The sequence below is a fragment of the Colias croceus genome, chromosome 1 (assembly GCF_905220415.1).
Source record: "Colias croceus chromosome 1, ilColCroc2.1".
NCBI lineage: Eukaryota > Metazoa > Arthropoda > Insecta > Lepidoptera > Pieridae > Colias > Colias croceus.
In genome coordinates this window covers 9063625-9087448 of record NC_059537.1, presented here as the reverse complement: position 1 = coordinate 9087448, position 23824 = coordinate 9063625, and the positions used below count along the sequence as shown (strand labels likewise).

The following is a 23824-nucleotide window of genomic DNA, read 5'->3' as shown; positions in this document are numbered from 1 at the left end:
GTCAATTTGACAAAATCGTCACAAAACTTCACAAAAGCTGAATTCTGAAATCGTTTCGGTGTTTTCAATCAATCTATAGAATCGAAAGAAGAGGACAATTCGTTAAATAGAAATATAATTTAGCTAAGCCTTGGGTTCATATAACAAATCAGATAACATTACTGTAAAGTGCTATGTGATGTGTGCTAAACATAATTTTAAATCGATTTTCCTGTGATGTGATATTTTATTTCATTGTGCAAGATGAATCTATATATTGCTTTCGTAAATTTCTTTTTATACATAATAGTGTCATGTGACGCATCAGGAACAGATATAGCCTTAGATGCTAAAGCTACTTTGCTTCATAGGATAGATAGTTTGAATCTACTTATTTATACATGTCTTCTTACTCTTACTGTACTGACTATCTGGGTATTTAAACATCGTCGTGTGAGCTGGCTCCACGAAACCGGCTTGGCTGTTATATATGGTAAGCTAAGACAACATTGGTTCTTAAAAATACTCCTAAAGTTGACCTTGATATTAAAGGTATCTCAAATAAATACATATTGTAATTGACAGTAGACATTTACCTAAATTAGATAGATTAGATTAAAAGTATCTACATGGTGTATCAATTCATTAAAGTTTATTGTACTCAATATAATATAAATAAAATTCATTTGGTGCAAAGTTTTAACAACAATAAATATTTTTAGGTCTCATAGTAGGTGCCATAATTCGCTATGGAAGCAGTACAAATGAAATCACATATATTGATGCTCACCCAGACCCGGACTCCAAATACAACCTGTCTGTCCCACCAGACATGGTGCGATTTCATTTTCCAGATAAAATAATAACTGGAGGTCAGTATATCATTTCAAACACTAGAAGCAAAAAGCTATGAAGGTTACCTAAACTAATAGAGTAAAGAGGAAAGGTTAGATTTTTTGTTTGTTTAGAATTTAGATGATCTGATTTTAAAATATATTTTACCTTTAATTAATGCCATAATACTGAGTTGGATATTAACTTGGATCAACCCAGGTGAATCTGAGGAAACTGATAGTTCATTATAATATTATTTGCTTTACCGTTCAATATAATTTCTGAACTCTTACTTACTAATATATTTGTATTGCAGATGCTTCTATACCAAATAAAACATATGCTTACAGCTTTAGAGGAGAAATTGTGAATGTGGAACAAAATGAAATAGATCTCAAGGCAACATTTGATCCAGAAATATTTTTCAATATAATTTTACCGCCTATAATTTTTCACGCAGGGTATTGCTTAAAGCGGGTAAGTCCCAAATGAGTTTTTAATAGCCACATTTTTATTCATCATAATCAAATAAGATAACATATTGGTATCATATGCACAATAAATGTAGATTTTATCACAAGCACAAACATTAGTTTTTATCATATTAAAAGATATCTGCCCCAAACCAGATTGAGTTTATATTTTTATAATGTTGGCTATACAGAAACAAACACATACAATATCTATACTAATATTATAAAGAGGAAAGATTTGTAATAATTATGTACCTACATATGAATTTTGAAATCGGTCCAGTAGTTTATGCATGAAAACCATACATACATAGGTATGTATGTATGGTTTTCATGCATAAACTACTGGTATGTATGTATGGTTTTCATGCATAAACTACTGGACCGATTTCAAAATTTCTTTCACCATTAGAAAGCTGCATTTACAATGAGCAACATAGGCTATATTGCATTTTCAAAAAAAATTAGAGATCCTTACAAAAATGCAATAATGTAACCCAAGGTGTAAAAAATTCCTTGATAAAAATTATGTTATCGCGTGCGTGTATGAGGATGGTTCTTATGAAAAAAAACGTAAGCATGTAGGTACCACGGGCGAAGCCGGGGCGGACCGCTAGTAACTCTATTAAAATATATGGAAATACAGAATAGTTGTTATTCTACCTGTGAAATATCCATAAAAATATTATGTATGGAACTAAAACTATAAAATTTGTGTTACAGTACTAAGAAATGGAAATTCGAACGTTTATATTAATTTACATTCATATTAATAAACAATTGTTATAGGAAAATTTTGTAATTGATAAGGAAAAGTATTCATAGCACCTAAATAGCTAAAATAGCTCTTGTAATATATGAATTAAATTAAATTACAATTAAAACTTTATAAAAATATTATTATATGTATGTTTTGTAAATAATATATGAAGAATTAATATCTGTTTTCATATTCTTATTAAATTTTCGTTTACACTTAATTTCTTTTTATTGTTAAGGTACAAGTCCGAGACGGGCCGCAGGCGACACTGAGGCTACCGGCTGCGGTTACCGCAATGCTGCCTGCGGTCGCTATTCCAACTGCGGCTGCATGCCGTGGCTGCACAATGCACAGAACCGTGTCTAAATGATATAAACAAAAAAGACAAAGATAGTTTGTCACTTCCGCGCAGGTGGCATTTGCAAACTGCAGTCTGCGGTCGCTGCGCGCCGCGGCCGCACGCTGCGCGTTGCGTCTGCAGGCAGCAGTGTTGCCGCGCTTGAAATCAATTTCATAGATGTTCATAGAAACAAGTGCTGTCGCTTGCAGTTTGCAGTTGCAGTTTGCGGTCTGCGGCCCGTCTCGGACTTGTACCTTTATACTTCTAGACGTCACATTGTTGAAAACACCGCTTCATATATGAATACAAACTATTAACACACTATTTATTTGTGAATACAAATGACTTTGACTTTATTTGAATGTTAAAAAGGACATTATACTGTAAGCACTTGAACATACTGAATTTCAAGTTATTTTTAAGAAAATATTTTCATATAAACTTTAAGACTGCTGTTTAGTCCTCTAAAGTCTAAAAGATGAAATACATAAAATGGATTCTGCTTTTATTAGTTTTCAGATCAAATAATTATACTTTTCTGTAGTTTTAAATATATATTTTTTATGATTTTCTTTCAGAAATACTTCTTTCGTAATTTAGGTGCAATATTGACGTTTGCTATGGTTGGAACAGCGCTCTCTGCTCTTGTTATTGGATCGTTAATGTATGGTTTCGTACAACTGATGCCTGCGTCACTGGCTTCGAGTTTTACTTTCCTGGACACATTGTACTTTGGTGCTCTAATTTCGCCTACTGATCCATTGACTGTACTAGCTATTTTTTCGCAATTGAAGGTATGTTTATCTATACATATAAATTATTATGATAATAAATTTGATCTTTTTATTACTTTAAATAAATTAACTCAAAAAAACTAGAGCGATTTTGGAAATACTTTTACCAGTATATAGTTACTTTGTTGCTGCCAACCCAAGGGCGCGCAGCTACTATTTATATATATGTTACAGGAAATGTATGTAATCCGTCATTGTATACAATTCCTAAAATCGTACGGAAATGTGTGAAATAAATTATTTTATACACATTTCCTAGGAAATCTATACATTTCCTAAATAGCTATCGGAAATGTAAAACATTTAAGATATTGATATGTCGCAGGCAAGGGTTGGACTAAAGCAAAGGGGGCGCAGGACTTAAAAAATTTTTGATGGAGTTGGTGTCATTATAACACCTATTTATTATTGTTTTATCGTAAAGATTACGCTTATATAAGCATGTTTTATAGGAACAACTTTTCTCTAAAATCAAAAATAGCCGAGATATTCGCCCTCAAAGTTAGGTTAGGTTAGCCGTTAGGTTAGGTTAGGTTAGGTTTGTTAAAAAAAAAAAACTACACAGAAATAGGAGCCCCGCGAAGCGGGGCTCCGTCGACGAAGATCGAACGATCGAAGATAATAATATGAACATAATATTATTACAATTTTACGGTATGACTGTTACCCGATTGTATCAATAAGAGCTATAATAAAAAAAATAACAACGTGTTTTATTACAGAAAGCATTTACTTTACACATTTCCTAATACGATATAGAAATTGTATACAATTCCTAGGAAGATTATACATTTTCTAGGATATGCATGCATTAAATAGTTTTTTAAACAATATTTTATACATTTCCTAAATGTTATCGGAATTGTACACATTTCCTAGGAATTGTATACAATTCCTTGATTTCATACATTTCCGGTAAAATATACACGCTCTTTAAATAAGATTGCTTATATGGTCCGTTCAGACGCGTGCCAAGCAGCATGGCAAGTAGCTCGGCAATCAACCTGTGCGCTTACGGTACAAACGAACAAACACGGGCGCATGCACAAGAACATGTTTACATGCTTTTGCCCGTGCCTGTGCTCGTTGAATATCAGTTTGAACGCAAGCGTCCGAACCCTCCATTAAACAAGAGCACATGACATTTATTTTCTCTTTACTTTTAGGTTGATGTCAATCTCTATGCAATGATATTTGGTGAGAGTGTTCTCAATGATGCAGTGGCTTTAGTACTCAGCGGGTAATCTTTGTATAAATTTATTAAGTAATTAAAGATAAATTGCATGCATGCACTTAAAAAGAACTGGACTCATAATCACTCATTAAAAAACCATCAAAATGTGTCCGAGTGGTGTTATATAAAACTTTCATTGCAATTATTCCCTTATTTTTTGGCATTAATGTTCAAAGTCCGCTGTTATAAAAGTCTGCCTATTACACACGTCGGCAGAGTTTTGCTACGGGCAATTTTTGAATGTTATTGTGAGCCTAGTTGTTAATTATATGGCACTGCTTGCGTGTCTATTTTTAAGATTCAATACCTAGTTATTTCACATCTTCAAAACATAATTGAAGTATTAAAAAACTATTAAAATAGATTAGGTACAGATTGAGTTTATATTATTCAAATAACAATAACCTTTATAAGTCTTTGTAATTAATACAGTTATGACGTGATAATTATTTTTATAGTATTCTGTTTGTACATCTTCTGCAAGACTTAATGTTCGAAGCTATTTAATTAATGAATTGTGCTATCAAACAATTATAAAAGATATCAATGTACATAAGTTTTTGAAGAAAACGCAACTGACTATCAATAAAATTACGCAGAATTTTATACATTTTCTTAAAATATAATATTCCAGAGCCATACAAAATTATGAGAAGAGATACTCAACGGATGGTGAATTTGAAATAACAGCATTTCTAGCGGCTATTGGCGACTTCATCGGAATTTTCAGTCTTTCACTAATCGTTGGTGCTCTGATGGGATGTTTGACTGCATTTATATCCTTTTTAAATCTGGGGGCACAGTAGTGCCCCCGCCAAGACGAGCCAAGCGAACAAGCGAAGCGCACGGGCACTACCTACCTTTTCTCGAAGCGCTTCGACGTTTTTTTGAACCCTCATAACTTGGGTTTGGATTATGCTAGATCAACAAAATTTTCGGGATATATTGTCAATAGCGGACTTATTGAAAATATTAAGTTTTAATTACATTAGCTTTTTTATTTCATATTTTATTTATATCTAAAAAACGCTAATTTCGTCACTGACTCACTGATGATCATCAAAATTCTTAAGGTATTTCCTAATGTCCTAGACAGCTGAAATTTTGTATGTAAGCTAGTATTAGCACACAAACAACAAAAAAATTATGAAACTTGTAACTTTCATCCCCCAACCCCTTAAACTAGGGGATGGGAGTTTGTATGAGACCTGTAATTTTAAATTAAATTTTGATGACGCTAGAGGTCTAATCTAATAATCTAAAACGAGTATAGGTACTCCTTGTTAAAAAAAAAATTTCCACATATAACATTTTGTTACAAACAACTTACAAAAAGAAATGAAATCCCACCAAAAACATTTTCATGTAAAATGTTGCCAAGACGAGCCCATATTACTCGCACTGTCAAAAAGTTATCAGATCTCATGTAGAGCCAAGCTTCTAACACTACACGCCCTAACTCTACAAGGCCTAACTTCACAAACTCTACACCTTAGTCAAAATATGTGGCTTGGCCGTTCGTTACTACAAGAACTATTGTGTAACACAAAAGTAATGAACAGTGAATTAATTTTTCACCTTACGCCGATGTGAATGTAGCGAAATGGCCAAGCCACATATTTTGACTAAGGTGTAGAGTTTGTGAAGTTAGGCCTTGTAGAGTTAGGACGTGTAGTGTTAGAAGCTTGGCTCTACATGAGATCTGATAACTTTTTGACAGTGCGAGTAATATGGGCTCGTCTTGGCAACATTTTACATGAAAATGTTTTTGGTGGTACATTTTTAAGAATTTGTCTTACTTGTAATATATTGCGAGTGTAATACAACCAATTTTCAGTTAATTGAAATTTATTTGAAAATAAATTAAAAATACTATGTACCCGGACAAAGCGGTTCGGATCGACATTCTTCATCCGAACCGCGAGGGACTGGAACATGCTTCCTGAGTCTGTGTTCCCCGACGAGTACAATATGGGGGCCTTCAAGCGAAGAGTGAACGGGTACCTTCTAGGGAAGCGCGCTCCATCTTAGGCCACATCTCAGCTTACCATCAGGCGCGATCGTGGTCAAGCGCTTCCCTATTACACAAAAAAAAAAATACTAATCTAAAAAAATCTAAATTTTCAAAAAATTTCCTTGAAATTAAATATGTTCTTTGTGTACATTTTTACGTTATACCTTTTTCAAACAGAAATAGTATGTGTTTGTTAATTATTTCCTTAACTCCGCAACACATGACAAAGTTCACTCACGTGCGTGATTGGCCGCTGCTCGAATCTGCTCTCTTCGTGCTCATGTCATATGCTGCTTTTCTTATTGCGGAAGTTTGTGAGCTTACAGGTAAATTTTTGTTTATTTCTTTTATATTTTGAATCGAAAGGATACCGATTTTGCGTTATTCTTAAAAAAAAAAATTCAGTGAAGGAAACTAATAGAACTTTTTTTTTTCGTTGTTATATTTCTAACTATTTAATTATTTTTATCCGATTATAAATCAGCCCAACCGGTTTTGTAATCGAGTTAATAAGCCCGGTTTTGTAAAAAAATGGAGGTTTTTTTTCTTTTTCATAATACAAGACGGCGCAATTAGTTAACAATTATTTATGATTTTACATTAACAAATCACATCTCTATTACAGGCGTCGTAGCTGTACTATTCTGTGGTATATGCCAAGCGCATTACACATACAACAACCTATCTGCAGACTCAAGGAATAGGACGAAACAGTTGTTCGAATTGCTCAATTTCCTCGCCGAGAATTTCATATTCACGTACATCGGCGTGTCTATGTTCACGTTCCCGAAACATCACTTCGATCCATGGTTTATTATTGCCGGATTTGTATCCTTTTTAAAATAAATAAACGAGTCTTCATATATTGATACGATACTTTAACCCATTGAGCCCCAAGCGGCCCGATCGGTCCCAGACACAATAGATTTTCTATTGTGATTTGTGTCTGTGGTTCCGGGGCCTGAGTTATTAAAGCTTTCACAGTTTCCCGATATGATCTGTTCGGTTGAGAAATAGTGTATGAAAATTTACTGCAAAATTATTCAAATAATCTGTCAGGGACAATATGAGGAAGCCTTGAAACATATTTTTTGAGAAAAAAATATATTTGAAATATCCATTTCACTCGCCAATTTTTTACTTTTTATTGAAAATATTTTACTTAATGAAAAATAATAATAATCCTTAACATAAAGTACAGTTAACCTCAACTCTTGGACGGGCTGTGAATATCTACCCTCTGTCATTCCTGTTGAATCTCGGACGAAAACCACCTATACCCATGAATTTCCAACACATGCTCTTCTTCTCTGGTAAGTTAATATTTATTTGTACTTTTTATTAGTAGGTTTTATAATCAAAAAGTTGAAAATATTAAAAAAAAATTCCGCTGTCTATCTGATCCAGATGTTACTTTTATACCTATTGACGTGAATAATATTTACTAGCACACAAAAATATTATAAAGTTAATAGATTATGATAAAACAAAAACAACACGTATTTTGTCATGAATACATAAATGTAATATACTTCTATATGTGGGGGGTGTGTCGGACTTACTTTTATCATAGTCTTACACTTAAAACAAAGGAAATCGTCTTGCTAATAATTATATATTTTGTTTATAAGATAAAAATAGCTTCGATAATTATTGATAAATCCAATAAATAATAAAGAAATAAATCAAATTTATATGTCGTCTTGTATACGTTTACAATAACTTTATATATAATTATGATGCCTTTGTTAGCATTACGACTGAAAATAACTAGTCATAAACTAATAAAAAATAATCGTTTCTACATTACACATTGTAATTTTATTTAGTCACTAGCTTCCGCCCGCGACTCCGTCCGCGCGGATGTCGGTCTTCGAGTGGATGGTTTATTTCGAGTAACATTTTGAGTAACTCTGACAATGACATCGTATAAATATCTATTGGACCCAAATACGGCTAGGCCTATAATAATATGCAACGTGTGTTCGCGGTTCTACAGAACAACGCCTATGGATAAAACTGAAAAATTAAGATTATTTTTTTTCTACGTATTTTTCCAGGATAAAAAGTATCCTATTTTACGCCCAGGATAATAAGGTATAATTATACCAAGTTTCATCGAAATCGAACCGTTAGTTTTTTCACGTGATGCCTTCACATACAGACGGACAGACAGACAGACAGACAGACAAAAATTTTTTTAATCACATATTTGGGTTTGGTATCGATCCAGTAACACCCCCTGCTATTTATTTTTTCAATATTTTCAATGTACAGAATTGACCCTTCTACAGATTTATTATATGTAAAGATTAAGTACATTTTCATATTTTGTACAATGATAACGCTTACGCCTTAGTATGTCTTTGTGACGTCATTCATAATGAGTGAATTTTCCATTGTAGGAATTTTTAGTCCCTTAAATTTCAAAGTGACTGTATGAACTTTTTGGAGTGTTCGAATAGCTTTCTTGTTTTAGGTTATATTTCAAGTCCGTATTTATTATTATGATACTTGAAAATCTAATTTCCTCTATGGATTTAGAGTAAACTATAATTAACCTTTACATCACAAATGATGAAAATAACGCCCACTGGACATCGAACAAAATCAATTGCGCTTAATGGACAGCCAATTAGTTACAGCTATAATTGTCACAAATAGGCAAAGATATTAAACTAACATTAATATAATTTACTTCTATTAATAAAATATGAGCTATTGATGGTTTACAAACTGAGTAATCATATTAAATTCAATAAATTATTCATAGTCTATATGACGAATTTGTTTTATTGATTGAGTTGGATTTTAATTAAAATAAACATTGGTGGCAAATTAACGTTTCAAGCTATCATGTTTAGGCTCGCACTGAAGTGTGAACTGGTACTAACAATATGCTATCCAGCATCCCATTTCATACGGTGAGTGAGGGATCTGTGGACCCGAAAACAACCCCTAAATGCAAAGTACCTGCGACAAAACAAGTGTTTCTAAGCGGAAGTGACCATAGGTGGCCCATTTACTATAAAAACCTAGTCTTTAGATTAATAATTATTTATTTTTCATCATCCAGGACTCCGAGGGGCCATGTCTTTCGCACTGGCTATCCGCAACACGGTATCTGAAGCGAGGCAAGCGATGTTAACAACAACATCGCTCATAGTGATCGCGACCGTGGTGCTACAGGGCGGGGCCGCGACGCACGCGCTCGCATACCTGCGCATACCCACTGGGTACGAGCTTAGGTTGAACGATCATTCCATTTTATATTGTGCATGAAAATTAATTACACTAATCACATTTATCCATTATAGCTAATTAGGGCATACTGAATTAATCTATACATATAATAAAATCGTAGGAAAGTCAAAACTGTACATTGAATATTTTTTTAAAAGAATACATAATCCATGATCTATAATCGATATAGAAGCCAAAAACATAGTTTTTAGAATTTTTGTCTGTTTGTCTGTTTGTCGGTTTGTCTGTTTGTCTGTTTGTCTGTATATTTGTCCGAGCTAATCTCGAAAAGTACCGCATAGATTGACTTCAAATTTTGCATGAATATTACTAACAGGTCGGGTGAGGCTTTTATATACACATTATCATGCTATCACCTCCGGGGGAGGAGCTGTGAACCTTTATTTTTCTAACGTATTCCGTGTATTACACAGCGTACAATCTAAAGACTCATGTTTAAATGTTGTTTTTGGGTAAGCCACGCTATTATATAGCTTTACACTATAAAAACTACGTCATTTACGTAATTTTGGCAGAGAAACAGTTTAATGAATCTTAGTAGTATAAAGACAAATTTGAAACAGCGCCATCTATGAGACTTCATTAAAATCAAATCAATTTTGCAAATTTATAATTAAAAATTAAATAATATGATGTTGGTGGGGTTTTTAATTGTACTTATTTATTTAACTTTTTAACCCATGTCTTCCCAGAGTCCACTTCAGGTGCTTATATTTTATGTGAATATACTAAATAAAATTTTACAAGTGAGGGTAGATGTTTATTATTTGATGTCAAACAAGACACTATTAACAGTTAATTGTGACATTTTAAAAAATCCTTCTTGCGTTCCCACAAAAGGTAAGTTGTAGCTTTTATATTTATTCTTTATTAATTAATTATATAGTTAGACTCATGTTTTAATTAGAATTGAAGTTACGACAAAATAAGAAAATGATGAAATTTTATTTTTATGTATAACTTTTACAAGACTATATTAAACGCCCAAAGAAGGTCACTTTAGTTCTTGATAGAATTTTATTTGTTAGTAGCTTTTTAATAAAATTAGGTAAAGTAATCTTTTCATTTTTTTTATTTACAGATTCAATGTTCATAAAAATTAACGATTTGCATAAGGATGTAGTAGAAATAAGTATCCTGGCGCGTGGTCAATTGTTGACTAAAGTTAATTTCCAACGTATGGTACAATCATTGGAAGAATCTTGGGTAATTTTAGAGGATATTTTTCGGGAATGAGAAAAGGGCCAGCCAATCACGTATCAGCGTGCGTGCGTGAGAATCTACCTACGTTTTAGTACCAAAAAAAATGTTATTTTGAAACGTAAATATTGCACTCACAACTACTGTACAAGTATGATTTTTAATCGTGCTTTACTGTCATCTGATTGTTTTATTATCGTTATGGCTATCGCGGTACAGATCGTACTGGGATCAGAGTACATATTATTTATCAATTGGTGGGGTAATATACGTACCACACCAAGTAAAATATTTACAATCATACCAAATGGATTAACACGGTATACGTACATAAGGCGGTCTTATCGCTTACTAGCGATCTCTTCCAGACTGCCCAAGGTAAGAGATAAAGAATTATACTCATGATCCAGCAATTTTCAACCGAAAAAGAAGTTTTTCTGCAATTGGTAGTTGTTTCATTTATTTATTTTAAATACCTAATTTTACTTTTATATTTGCCCATTTGCATTACATTCAGCTTCCATAAAACTTATAAAAATTTTATGTTTATTTCTGTCTAATATAAAATAATACTCTTTGTGTTTAATTCATGTCAATTGGTTCATTAATGAAAAAAATTATGATCATTTAAATAATCACGGCGAACATTTGCTAAGGCATTCATGTACAAGGTGTAATCGTTCAGAGTGCACAGGCGATTTTTTTTTGTAAGTATTACAGATAACAAAAAACTTTAAACTGATATCGAAAGTACTTAACCTAATAATGGCCGTAATCATTTTTTTAAAATAAATCGAGAAATATAAAAAAAAAATATCTTTAAACCCTCCCATACATTAAGTACATAATATGAAATATGAATATCCCATATACATTTAATATGAAAGATTTTAGCTTTCTTTTTCTTTTTTTGGTTGTCTGCTTTAATTACTTCGCAAATTTAAAGTGGCATTTTCCACGCTTTTTCCGGACATTTTCACGCATTTTCCGGATATTTTCCGGATATTTTCCAGGCATTTCCCAGGCATTTTCCTGACATTTCCCTGACATTTTCCGGAGATTATCCAGGCATTTTCCACGCTTTTCCGGACATTTTCACGCGTTTTCCAGATATTTTCCGGGAATTTTCTGGGTAATTCCCAGGAAATTTCCGGGGATTTTCCAGGCATTTTCCACGCTTTTCCGGATATTTTCCAGATATTTCCCAGGCATTTTCCAGGCATTTCCCAAGCATTTTCCGGACATTCCCTGACATTTTTCCGGGGATTTCGAGGCATTTTCCACGCTTTTTTCGGACATTTTCACGCATTTTCCGGATATTTTCTAGATATTTTCCAGGCATTTTCCAGGCATTTTCTGAACATTTCCCTGACATTTCCATGACATTTTCCGGAGATTTACCAGGCATTTTCCACGCTTTTTCCAGACATTTTCACGTATTTTCCGGGGATTTTCCAGGCATTTTCCAGACATTTTCCGGGAATTTTCCAGGCATTTTTCACGCCTTTTCCGGACATTTTCACGCATTTTTTGAATATTTTCCGGGCATTTTCTGGCCATCTCAGGCATTTTCCGGGGATTTTCCAGGCATTTTCCACGCTTTTTCCGGATATTTTCCAGACATTTCCCTGGCATTTTCCGGACATTTTTCAGGCATTTTCCACGCTTTTCCCCAACATTTTCACGCATTTTCCGGATATTTTCCGGGTATTTCCCGGACATTTTCACACATTTTCCGGGGGATTTTCCAGATATTTTACAGGCATTTTCCGGATATCCCCGGAAAATGCCCCGGATTTCCGGAAAGTACGTAAGTTTTTTAGCTTAGATTGGTAATAAATTCTATTAACAATTCTATGAATTGTTTATGGTAGTACGTGTTTACTAAATAATTGTATGTAAAGTAGTAACTACTATGCAGTCGCTATTCCACGCGGACGAAGTCGCGGGCACAGCTAGTAAACTAATAATCACATTTCACCATTTTATAGTTTATTTGGGCGGGTTGTTTTCAGTTATTTTACGTGTAAGTTGCAGAGATTTAATTTTTGAGGAGTGCTCTTTCGTGAAAGGAATACGTCTTTCTTCGTAACTTAAGTTGTAGAATACAGTCAACTGTTACAGCCCGCCCTTAATCTTTGTATTATAGCGCGCCTTAGGTATGTGCACGGCGAGGCGGGGGAGAGTACCGACCGTTCCGTTTCTTTCTAACTTCTAACTCGTGCTCTTTCTTACCCAGTTCCCGCCTCACCGTACATATACCTAGGGCGCGGTAGGTACAGCGGTTGCAGTCAAGCTATAACACTGTTATTTTAGTACAATATTAGCCATATTTATTTATGAATATCATCCATTATCTGTTTTAATAAAAAAAAATATGGTTAGAAAATCAGTGGAAAAAATTATAATTTCCTGTATATGTGCATTCATTTTCATTTTTAAAAGGTTGCTTAGTAATTTTAATTTTCAACCTATTCTTATCTGCTTCTAAAGCTACGAATCAGTTTGTAAAATTATTTGCAATTTTTAAATTAAAGATCATTAAACCTAACTACACAATTCTTTTACCATACACATGACATAATCTGTAATGTTTTTCATCTCGTGTCTCCCCGTGAAGCTGTGCGGGCTCAATACTCGCTAAATACGACACTTAATTTACTCTATAATTTTTATTTAAAATTGTAAGTGAGTTTATATATGTCTACAATCTACATGCATCCTGTTTTCATTTTTACAGTCAAGGGCAGAACGATGAAAGTGACGCTCTACCATTCAGAGACGTGAGAAATGTAAGTACATAAATGGATATAAAAATATATTGCACGATGCTGGTATCTGAGCTAACTTAAAAATTCACATTGCAAGTTTTTTTTCTATTATACATAGCAATCTCTTTTCTATTCTGGTACAAAGAAAGTATTTAATACTATGTAAAAAATAATAGTGCTAACAGATTGCTCTTGCTTAGCAAATTATATAAATGCACTAATTTTGTAGTACATTATGCTTTTTTGTTACGAAATAGGTTCAGGTAATGTTTAGAAAAATCGAATCTTTTTAGATTCATCACTTCATGTTTACGAGATAATCAAATATTAGTTTAGTCGTCATTCAGTGTCTTGTTTCATAAAATGTCGCTTCACTCATTAGTAATGCATCCTCACAAATAAATTAGTCCCAAATAGGCAACATTCTGCTTAATCAATGTTTAAGCAAATGTCAATCAAAAGTATTTCTATCGTCAATCAAAAGTATTTCTATCAATGTTAAGTATTGCCATCTAAGTACTTACAAAAAGTTTTTTTCAAAACATTCTCCAATTATTGTCTTAACGAATTTTCTGTGAAAAGGAACTTTTATTAATAACCATTATAAATCTGTTTCATAATCAAGAATTATGTTATTTTTATTAGTCTTATGTTTTTAAATGCAATTACAAAGTGAGGTTGCATTATTACCGGCAAATTGCGTAACGTACTCGGATCAGTACCACGCATGTGATTAACAAACGATTATTGTGGCAGCTGTACCAGGCCACGGAGATGGGCAGCCCGGTATGTATATACAAGAGATATTTGCAGAGCTAATACGTGTGCTTCTGTTACCATTATAACATTCATTCAGATCCATGATAATACCTATCGTTTTAGGATACCATCCGACGCTAATAATGCCTGAGAAATTTCCGCGAAGCAATTTTGTGAAAGTATTCGAATTACTAATCTGTTTTCGAATATGCAATATTATACTATTTTTATTTTAAAATAAAAATATTTGTCACCAGCCTGCGGAAATAAGTTTGGGGCTCCGAAATTTGGACGGACGTACTGCCAGTTGTGACAGAATATCTGTAAGCCGCTTTTATTGCATGCGGAAATTTTGATGGTTTCTGACCATTCATTAATAATCTCATTATTGCATGATTATCTTCTTTAACTTTTAATACCTGAGCAGTGAGCAAGACCTGAGCAATAATATTACCGAGAATAACACTGACATTTCACTGGTATAGTGCGCTTTCTTTGCATGTTTTATGCTAAAAAGTAAATTTATTACTAATTATTTTTCCTTGTCTGTCATCTTTTCAACTTACGAATATTTTATCTGTATTTCTTTGCATGTTACACTGCAGTATTAATTTGCATGAAACATACAAAAGAAGAATGAAAAGGCACGCATTATGCAATACTGCATGTTATATTATGTTCAATTTCTTTGGTTTTAATGTCTAGAGCGGCCGCATGGTAGTTAAGTGGGGCAAAGACGAGAGCGGAGTGATAATGCCTTGGCAACTAAACTATCAAGAAGTATGTAATTTACTTTTCTTCTTTTATGTGTTGTACTATACAAATGCACGTGCAGAACCCTTCTTGGTTTTAATGTTATCTCTATGTTTATCTAAATGTGTTTTATTTAATATCAGTTCTAATCTTACCATTGAAGACTATAAAAATATTCGTAATTGCCCCTTTTTAATAAACTTTAACTATCCTTTACGCTTAACTAAACGTGTTAATTCTGACCTTCCTCAGTTTCTAACTTTGTTTTGTTACTTCATGTTAAATCAAAACTCCTAACCTTTTCTCATTGCGTTATTTTTGTATTGAACAGGATAGCCAGCGAGGCAGTGGTGACAATGGTAGTGAGAAGGCCAGACTGGCCAAGCTCTGGGGTGCTATAGACTCGCGTCTGCTCAAACCTCTGCTAACACACGCGAGACCACCGCTAACAGAGACTTTGCCAGCGTTCTTCAGACCTCTAGCACGTTTATTGACCACCACACGGCAATATACCCAAGGGGTGAGGAATTTTTATGAATTAATTGCTTTTAGGTAAGGAAAAATAAAAAGATTGTCTCGGGTCACTGGTGGTAATTGGTAAACGACTCGCCACCGAAAACGATGGTAATACTTATAAATAATACTTAGGTACATAAAAAGTATTTTTTATAAGATTGTTCAATTTCGATTTACTTTTACCTTCTCAAGCTTCTGTATTTTTCTTTCTGACGTGATATTTATTAAACTGCATTTCTCAGTCTCTTCAGTTATTTATAAAAAATATTAATTAATTTTTCAGGATAATAATGGTCTTCGAAGGACCGATTCAGACTCCGACTTGTGTATTGATGAGCCACAGCCTGTTCCTACAAGTATTGACCCACAGGTATTCTAAATGTAATAATAATTAATATGCCTCATTATACCCGGCGCGGCCTAAGATGATCCCTATGACAGTTCGTCTTAGTGATTGCTCGTATGATGGATCGTGTCGATACTTTACTATTTTATAGGCAAAGGCGTGGTTTGCATTCAGCCACGTCGGTAAACATGTTTTTTACAAATATTATAAAATATTATGAATTTTTAACGTCTATTATGTAAACGAAACGGTAAGTAAAACGAAAGTTTTCCAAAACATAAAAATGCACCTTATCATTTTCTCGTAATTTTTAACCCGTTTAACACAGTGTATATTATTTTATCATGAAAATGGAATCCCCCATTTAATTTTTCTATAACTTATATTATCATAGGTAAGTAAATTAACGCGAACGGAAATTAATTAATTAATTATGCTGCGATCTTCTGTTCCATTCAATAGTGAATGAACTATAGCTTAAGCATGGAAAAAATGTGAACTCGTTTCCATTATCGAAATTTGTTTATCGATACTTTCCGCACTAGTCGATAAATGCCAACGATGTAAGTTTTGAAGGACGTAAACGTAAAGTCAGATTGATATAATTTCTCGTAAATGTTAAGAATTGTTATAATGCCAACGGAATATCATTGTAATAGCATAAAGCTACGTAAAAATTAATAAATGCCATTTTTAGACGCCTCCAATACGTTTCTAATTTAATGGTGACGCCATTACAAGTTTGTCTCTTGAGAATAACTGTCAGTGTCATAGGGATCATCTTAGGCCGCGCCGGGTATAGTTATTTGCTTGAGCATTGGCTTTATATTCATATTTAGTTTATTCTTGAAATTATTTACTACTATACATTTTCTTTTTGGTTGCAGCTATCTTTTAGCGTTCGGAATGGATATGGGAATATATAAGTTTTTATCGTTATCGATCATCGACTGTGATATAAGGTCTTAAACAGTAGTTTAATTAGAAAAATTTAACATAATATGTTTTTAATTATTGCACGCAGCAACTTTGGCCAGGACTAGTGGACACACGGATTTCTGTAGAAGGTATAACGGGAAGTAATATATAAATGATGTTTGTGCGATAGCTCTTTGTGCCACGAATTTTTAATGAATTTGAAATGAACTCGCGACTTCGATATTTATTTTAATAGCGTATATCCGGTGTTGTGGAGTACGGTAGCTTCGGAATGTCCAAACGCGTAGTTGTACATGTCGTGTTTAGTTGTTTGTAGATAATTATGGGTTTTAATTGTCGCGTCATGGAATGAGACCAGAATTTACTTATTCGGGTGTTTTATTCTTACATAAAAATCACACTTTATATAATAAATTTATTTTAATATGTTAGATAAGATGTCGCATTTAGTCTCGATCCATGACCGATACATTGAAACTCCAATTTAAACCAGGAATATAACCTCCGATTATAAATCTTTCTATTAGATAGGTACATTGAATTTGTACACATTATCTCTTTTCATCTTGATCTTAGTGTATTTCTTTTGATAGTTGTAAGATAAAATCTTTCTTATGTATCTATTTGAAAGCACATTAAATAGCTTTATGTGTTGTGTGCAAATTATTTATTAAAGGACACTTAGCACTTATGTATTGTATTTTCTTAAAGATAACACAACAGTGCACATGAAGTTATTATTATCCATGTCAAAGATTTTTCTTTATATTTCTAAAACTGGAAGCTGCTTTCGATTGTAATCCATTTAATGGACATATAACGAGTTCAAAAAGGTTGTAAATTTTTTCTTTTTTTGTTATATATTTGTTATTGTTAATTTATTAACCATACACGTCCCTCATTTGGCTTGTAAAGCGTAAAAATCTAGGATTGTATTAAATTGAATTTATTTTTTATTTTTAAGCATTTGTCCATCAGAAATTTTTATTAAATAAGTAACAAATAAAATGTAATAAAATCGGTTCACAACAATGTCGACCAATACTTATGAAATGTAATATCCGTATAATAACATTTGTGCCATCTAATACTGTGAATAAATTGATAACAATCATATTCATATGTCTACAAATACTTCAGCGTAAATAATTCTTGATTACTCTATTAGACTACCTAGATATTTTAAAGATAAAATCCTAATAAAATAAAACCTAAATTATTGATAGAAATAGTTTCGCTTAAAATGCAAGTAATTTTAATTTATAGATCAGAATAATTTTGGTAAATATTATAATGGATGGATAAATTATCGATCTAAATAAGCTTTTTGCCTTTAACAACTTGGTTGTTGGTTGCTTGAGCAAGTAAAAGAAACAGCAAAATTTAATATCTATTTTGTATCCAATTTGGTAACCATTCAACACTGTGACCAACATTTCATATAATGTTTACTTAAATGATTACTTATCACAAATTTATAACCTTTCGTTATTTAATTGAATTGTTTTAAACAAATGTGATTTTATTATCTCAATAGTTGATTTTTCACCAAATATTTAAAGAACATTTGTAATATTTAATAAAAATAAAATAAAATAAATAAAAAAGCCTTTTTATTTCCTTAATTAAATATATAGTTTTACAAAAGTTTTACATTTATAGTGTTCAAGTAGATTATTTTAAGTTAAACAGTAAATACATAGCTTTTTATATTATTTGTTCAAGTAAATTATTCTAAGTTAAACAGTAGTACATAGCTTTTTATATTATTTGTTCAAGTAAATTATTCTAAGTTAAACAGTAGTACATAGCTTTTTATATTATTTGTTCAAGTAAATTATTCTAAGTTAAACAGTAAATACATAGTTTTTTATATTATTTGTTCAAGTAAATTATTCTAAGTTAAACAGTAGTTCATAGTTTTTTATATTATTTGTTCAAGTAAATTATTCTAAGTTAAACAGTAAATACATAGTTTTTTATATTATTTGTTCAAGTAAATTATTCTAAGTTAAACAGTAAATACATAGTTTTTTATATTATTTGTTCAAGTAAATTATTCTAAGTTAAACAGTAAATACATAGTTTTTTATATTATTTGTTCAAGTAAATTATTCTAAGTTAAACCCTCGTCTGTCGGAACACAGATCTGTGCCAAAAATTTTGTACCCGTAGTCTGTCGGGGCACAGATCTGTGCCAAATCACCGCCGGTTGGAAATTGACTCATTTTAACGCAAATATAGTTCAAATCTGCATAAACGACTATTTAGTTGATAGCTTATGAATTACTGAATATTTAAAGTCCATCCATTAATAATTTGACCGATAAATATTAGAAATATAACAGTAATTATGTCATACTTTAGTCGAGTAACTTTTAACTTTTGAAGTTTTACAAAATGTAAAATTTTGCGGAAAGTTGAAAAACAGTATAAGTATTTATTGCTCTTCTTATTATTATTGACTATATAACCTAATGTTTATGTGCCGAAATAATGAAAATTACCAACAATTATACCATAAATAATGGTTTCAAATATGTATCTATCACTTAACTGTACGTTGCTTAGTTTTTGACCCCTGGTAAATCATATTTTTTTTTACATATTGTATTTGTTCTTTACATCATTTTACGAGAAATTTTATGAAGATTTTAATGATATAATTCAAAATTTGATACTGTGTTCCATTTTAGAGATATTTCGTTTTCAAATCAAAACCGACAATAATTTCCCCGTAAAATCCGCATACAGGATGTTCACAAATTCAACGTCACTATTTTTTAAATTTCGTCTTCAATTAAATTTTTCATTTTCTTACAAAATAAAATGTACATGATAATATGTTTTGTTTATATTGAAAGGTATCGTTTTTGTGGTATTTATAATTGTCCTCAGGTTAAAAACGATATACATAATCAACTACAAAAATTATAGTCCGTAACCTGCTTACGAAAAAATTCCAGAGACACATTTTCTTTCTTAATTCTTTTAGTTTTAGTATATTATGGTTAAAAGTGTATATATGCTGGAAAAATAGTAAAAAAACCTACAAACAACAATGAACAAGGGAACAATGGTTTTCACTATGACCTATATATAGGACAAAGTGATACTATGTAATTTGTGTAGGACAAACTCAAAAAGAAATTTAACACTTTAATTGTACAACATATTATTATTTATTGGGGAACCTTAAGTTTCAGAAAAAACAATAAGCCGGCCAAGTGCGAGTCGGACTCGCGCACCGAGGGCTTCGTACAAACTTATTTTTTTTATTATGCTGTAGGTATCTTTTAAATTGTAAATCTGAGTTTTAAATGTGAATATCAAGTTAATACACGTAGGCGTTCATATTAGTTGAAAGTTGAAATTATTAAGTACTTTTTTTATTTGTAAATGGCAATTAAAAAATCATGTTCTTTGCAATTATTCTTATATCTGTTTTTATAAAACATTGCTTTTTACCAAATTTAAAGATTTTATGTACTTGGGAAGTACCCTGTCGGTTTTGATTGCCTTGCAAATGTCAAAATTTGCTAAAAATTACAGGGTACTTCCCGTGTACGTAGAGTTTTGAAATTGGGGTAAAATAAGCTCTTATAGCGCAGATTGAGGAATAATTTCGAAAATCATAAAATTTTAGAGTTACAACATAATAAAAAATTGGTTTGTTCGGAGCCCTCGGTGTGCGAGTTTTTTATTCTTATATACTATATGTAGTACATTCGTAGGCAGAACGTCATAGATGTAGATCGCTGTCTGAAGACGATTATTTTTTTGCATTCATGACTTTAAATAGCCTTGGAACATTACAGATTTAATAAAACGAATTAAATGCATCATTTGCAGTACGCCTGAAAATATAAATCTATCCTCTCATTTTGTAAATGACTAGCGATAACAATTATTGTATTTTTGGTGTCAAAACTGCTTCTATTACCCAGAAGAAGAAAGCAATTTTTTTATTTGAAGATATCACATTGCTGTCTAAAACTATATAATCAATAATTACTTATTTGTTAGGTAACCCTAAATAAACTTCCACCTTGATATTTTAATTTTCATTTGAAGATAAAAATATCTAAGTAACTATTTGATAGGATTACCTTTTTCCGATTCGTAAGCATTTGAGTATCAATAAAAGAGAATTCAAATGGAACAACGATCCTTGTGGCAATGGAAGACAAGACACTCCAAGGCTTACTTTAACAATAGGACGTAACAGTATTTGAAATCAAGAAAATATAACTCTGTATACTTTGTCAAATGAACAGATAATAATACTTACACGATCAGTGTCTGGGAATTTGCAGCTTTTAATTCCTGATACCAGGATTCTTCATGAAATTCTACACATTACGTTTTATTTTATTCCAATCAAAATATTTTTAAGTTCCATGCCGTTTGTGTACTACGGACTTAGTAGTTAGGACTAAACTACTGAACCGATTTTAATACAATTTTACAGATTAGTTTATATCTTAATTACAATATGCTTGGAAATACTGCATGTATTGAAGTAAAATAAAAACTAGATTGGATAGCTTTCATCACTTTCCTGATCAAATTCAAGTGGAACCTCGTGGTAATAAATCGTCGTCTCAAGGCGGTCGTTGTGTTCGATATATTACAAGAAATAATGAACAGAAGTTCGTTCTGTTCGACGTTATATTTTGTGCTAAGTTGCAAATATTCCTATTAATTGGCCAATATTGGCGTCAACATCACACATTACAACCACATGAGTATATAAATAGTACAGACACAAAGCTTCATAACAATTTTTTATAGTGCTATCAGTTAAATAAAATTTATTTAAGTACTTACCTATTATTTCAATCCGTTAGATGATTGATATATTTTTAAGAATCTCTGTACTATTTATTTACTCATAAGAGTATGGCCGCCTAATATTGTACAATAACAGTCGTGAAGTCGTAACACACCGTAACATACGTGACTGATAGTAACATACGTGATTTTGTTAAGCCTAGTGTACATTACAACTAATAATGCAGGAGATTTTTTTACATTTCTGTTTTATATTGTTAATTAAATTATTTGATTAAATTACTTTAAAACTCAATAAAACAAATTTAAATATTAAAGAAAAAGTTTTATTTCTCAAATTTTGTATTTCTATAATACTTACAAATGCAAGAATCATTCACAACTTATGATATTAATTACGAATACGAATTATTATAGTAAAAAAGTTACTAACTTCCGAAACATGATAGTTTTTGAAGTGGGTTCTCTTTATGTAAAAAAGTAAATTTTTAAGTTTAGATTCTCTAGTGAGTACTACCCCTAAGAGCCGCTCACGGATGTTACGTAACACAATAGTAACACATGGTATCATTCGTGAATAAAAATATGGTTGGACATAACCTAAAAAGCCTTTATTCGCCAAAGTATTGTAGTAATAAGACGCCGCATAGTTTGATTTGTTACTAGGTCACTAAAGCTACACACATAATTTAAATAATATAGTAAATTTGTATTCTTACCTTGCATAATTCTCACTCAAAATTATTAATGTTGCGAAGCAAAAATGCCGACTACCTTTCGATTAACTTTGACAGTAACAAAATGGCGATTTTTCTTCTAAAGGTTGGCCAACATGTAAATCGGTGTTGCCACTACTTAAAAATATTTTTGTGGCTTGGATATCTAGTTATTTAGGGTGTTATTTCATGGTAACCGTGCGTGAAGTATCATTCGTGAAAAAAAGTGGGACATAGTTTTAAGTGAGTTTTATATTAATTTCTTTTATGTTATTTTTATTAGAACTTGTTAAAACTATCCACAAGTTTACAGAATAATTTAGAAATACCAAAATTTTACAGGTATCAATAGATTTTTGCATAATTTTGTGACTTCAAAGTGTGAGATGACTAAGTGGGACACATGATTTTAGTATGGAAAGGAAAATAAGCATTTCAAAAAAAAAATATTGAGCTTGTTAAAGGCACTCAAAATTAATTTAAATTATTAATATAATGATAAATATAACATAGTGAAGCTGAAACTATATAAAAACTACCATAATTACTATATAAAAAAATCTGGTGCTATATAAAATGACAAGGACATTTTTTTTTTCTTGAATGTACAATTTTTGGCGGCCATACTCATAAGCTAATTTAGCCCACGGACAAAATTATTTGAGTAACGCGTGGCTAAGTTATATGCATAAATAGGATTGGGAGCGTTAATTTTATTAAGGCATAACGTTCATTTTTTTAATAAAACAATAATATGATACGATTATTTCTTCTATACAACTAGGGACATAATATTATAATGATTTTCATTTAGTATGTTTTCTGATTCCTATTTTTTGTTGATTTTTAGAATGATAAGTATAACATTTAGATGTATAATATCATTTATATGTAATTGTTTATTTGTTCTGAATCTTTAAGTTTATTGATTTTTATCCTTTACATAAGCTGTATTTTATAAAAAATGTTTCAAACTCAAATTTCCGTAAATTTTTGATTTATAAATTAAATGTAACGGTTTATAATTAAGTTATGGTATAATTAAATGTAGATTTCACATTTGTACAGCTTAGACATTTTTCTGAATGGATACAGTGCCTTTCGATTTGTAGTTGGACAACATTTCATATTATACGATTACTAGCTTCCGCCCGCGACTCCGTCCGCACGGAAAAAATTAAGATTTTTTTCTACGTATTTTTCCGGGATAAAAAGTATCCTATTTTACGCCCAGGATAATAAGGTATAATTATACCAAGTTTCATCGAAACCAAAACCTTAGTTTTCACGTGATGCCTTCACATACCGACAGACAGACAGACAATAATTTTTTTAATC

The 23824-nt window shown here is 31.7% G+C and overlaps 1 protein-coding gene across 17 annotated transcripts; it reads left to right on the top strand.

Moving 5' to 3' along the window:
• Positions 1–18560, top strand: LOC123693241 (sodium/hydrogen exchanger 6). Of its 17 annotated transcripts, none has more exons than XM_045638247.1 (17): positions 1–472; positions 702–851; positions 1130–1290; positions 2965–3180; positions 4347–4420; positions 5049–5190; positions 6649–6754; positions 7054–7256; positions 7630–7741; positions 9505–9664; positions 13633–13684; positions 14420–14449; positions 14680–14745; positions 15128–15202; positions 15507–15695; positions 15975–16061; positions 17062–18560. In XM_045638247.1, exons 1-17 carry the CDS (start codon positions 244–246, stop codon positions 17125–17127), a joined length of 2118 nt encoding a protein of 705 aa, XP_045494203.1. In that variant the 5' UTR covers positions 1–243; the 3' UTR covers positions 17128–18560. The 17 variants fall into 17 exon arrangements, with proteins under 17 accessions (XP_045494203.1, XP_045494198.1, XP_045494221.1 ...); XM_045638242.1 differs by having other exon boundaries at positions 9505–9676; XM_045638265.1 differs by having other exon boundaries at positions 9505–9676; positions 15975–16072; positions 16925–18560.
• Positions 18561–23824: the final 5264 nt, after the last annotated feature.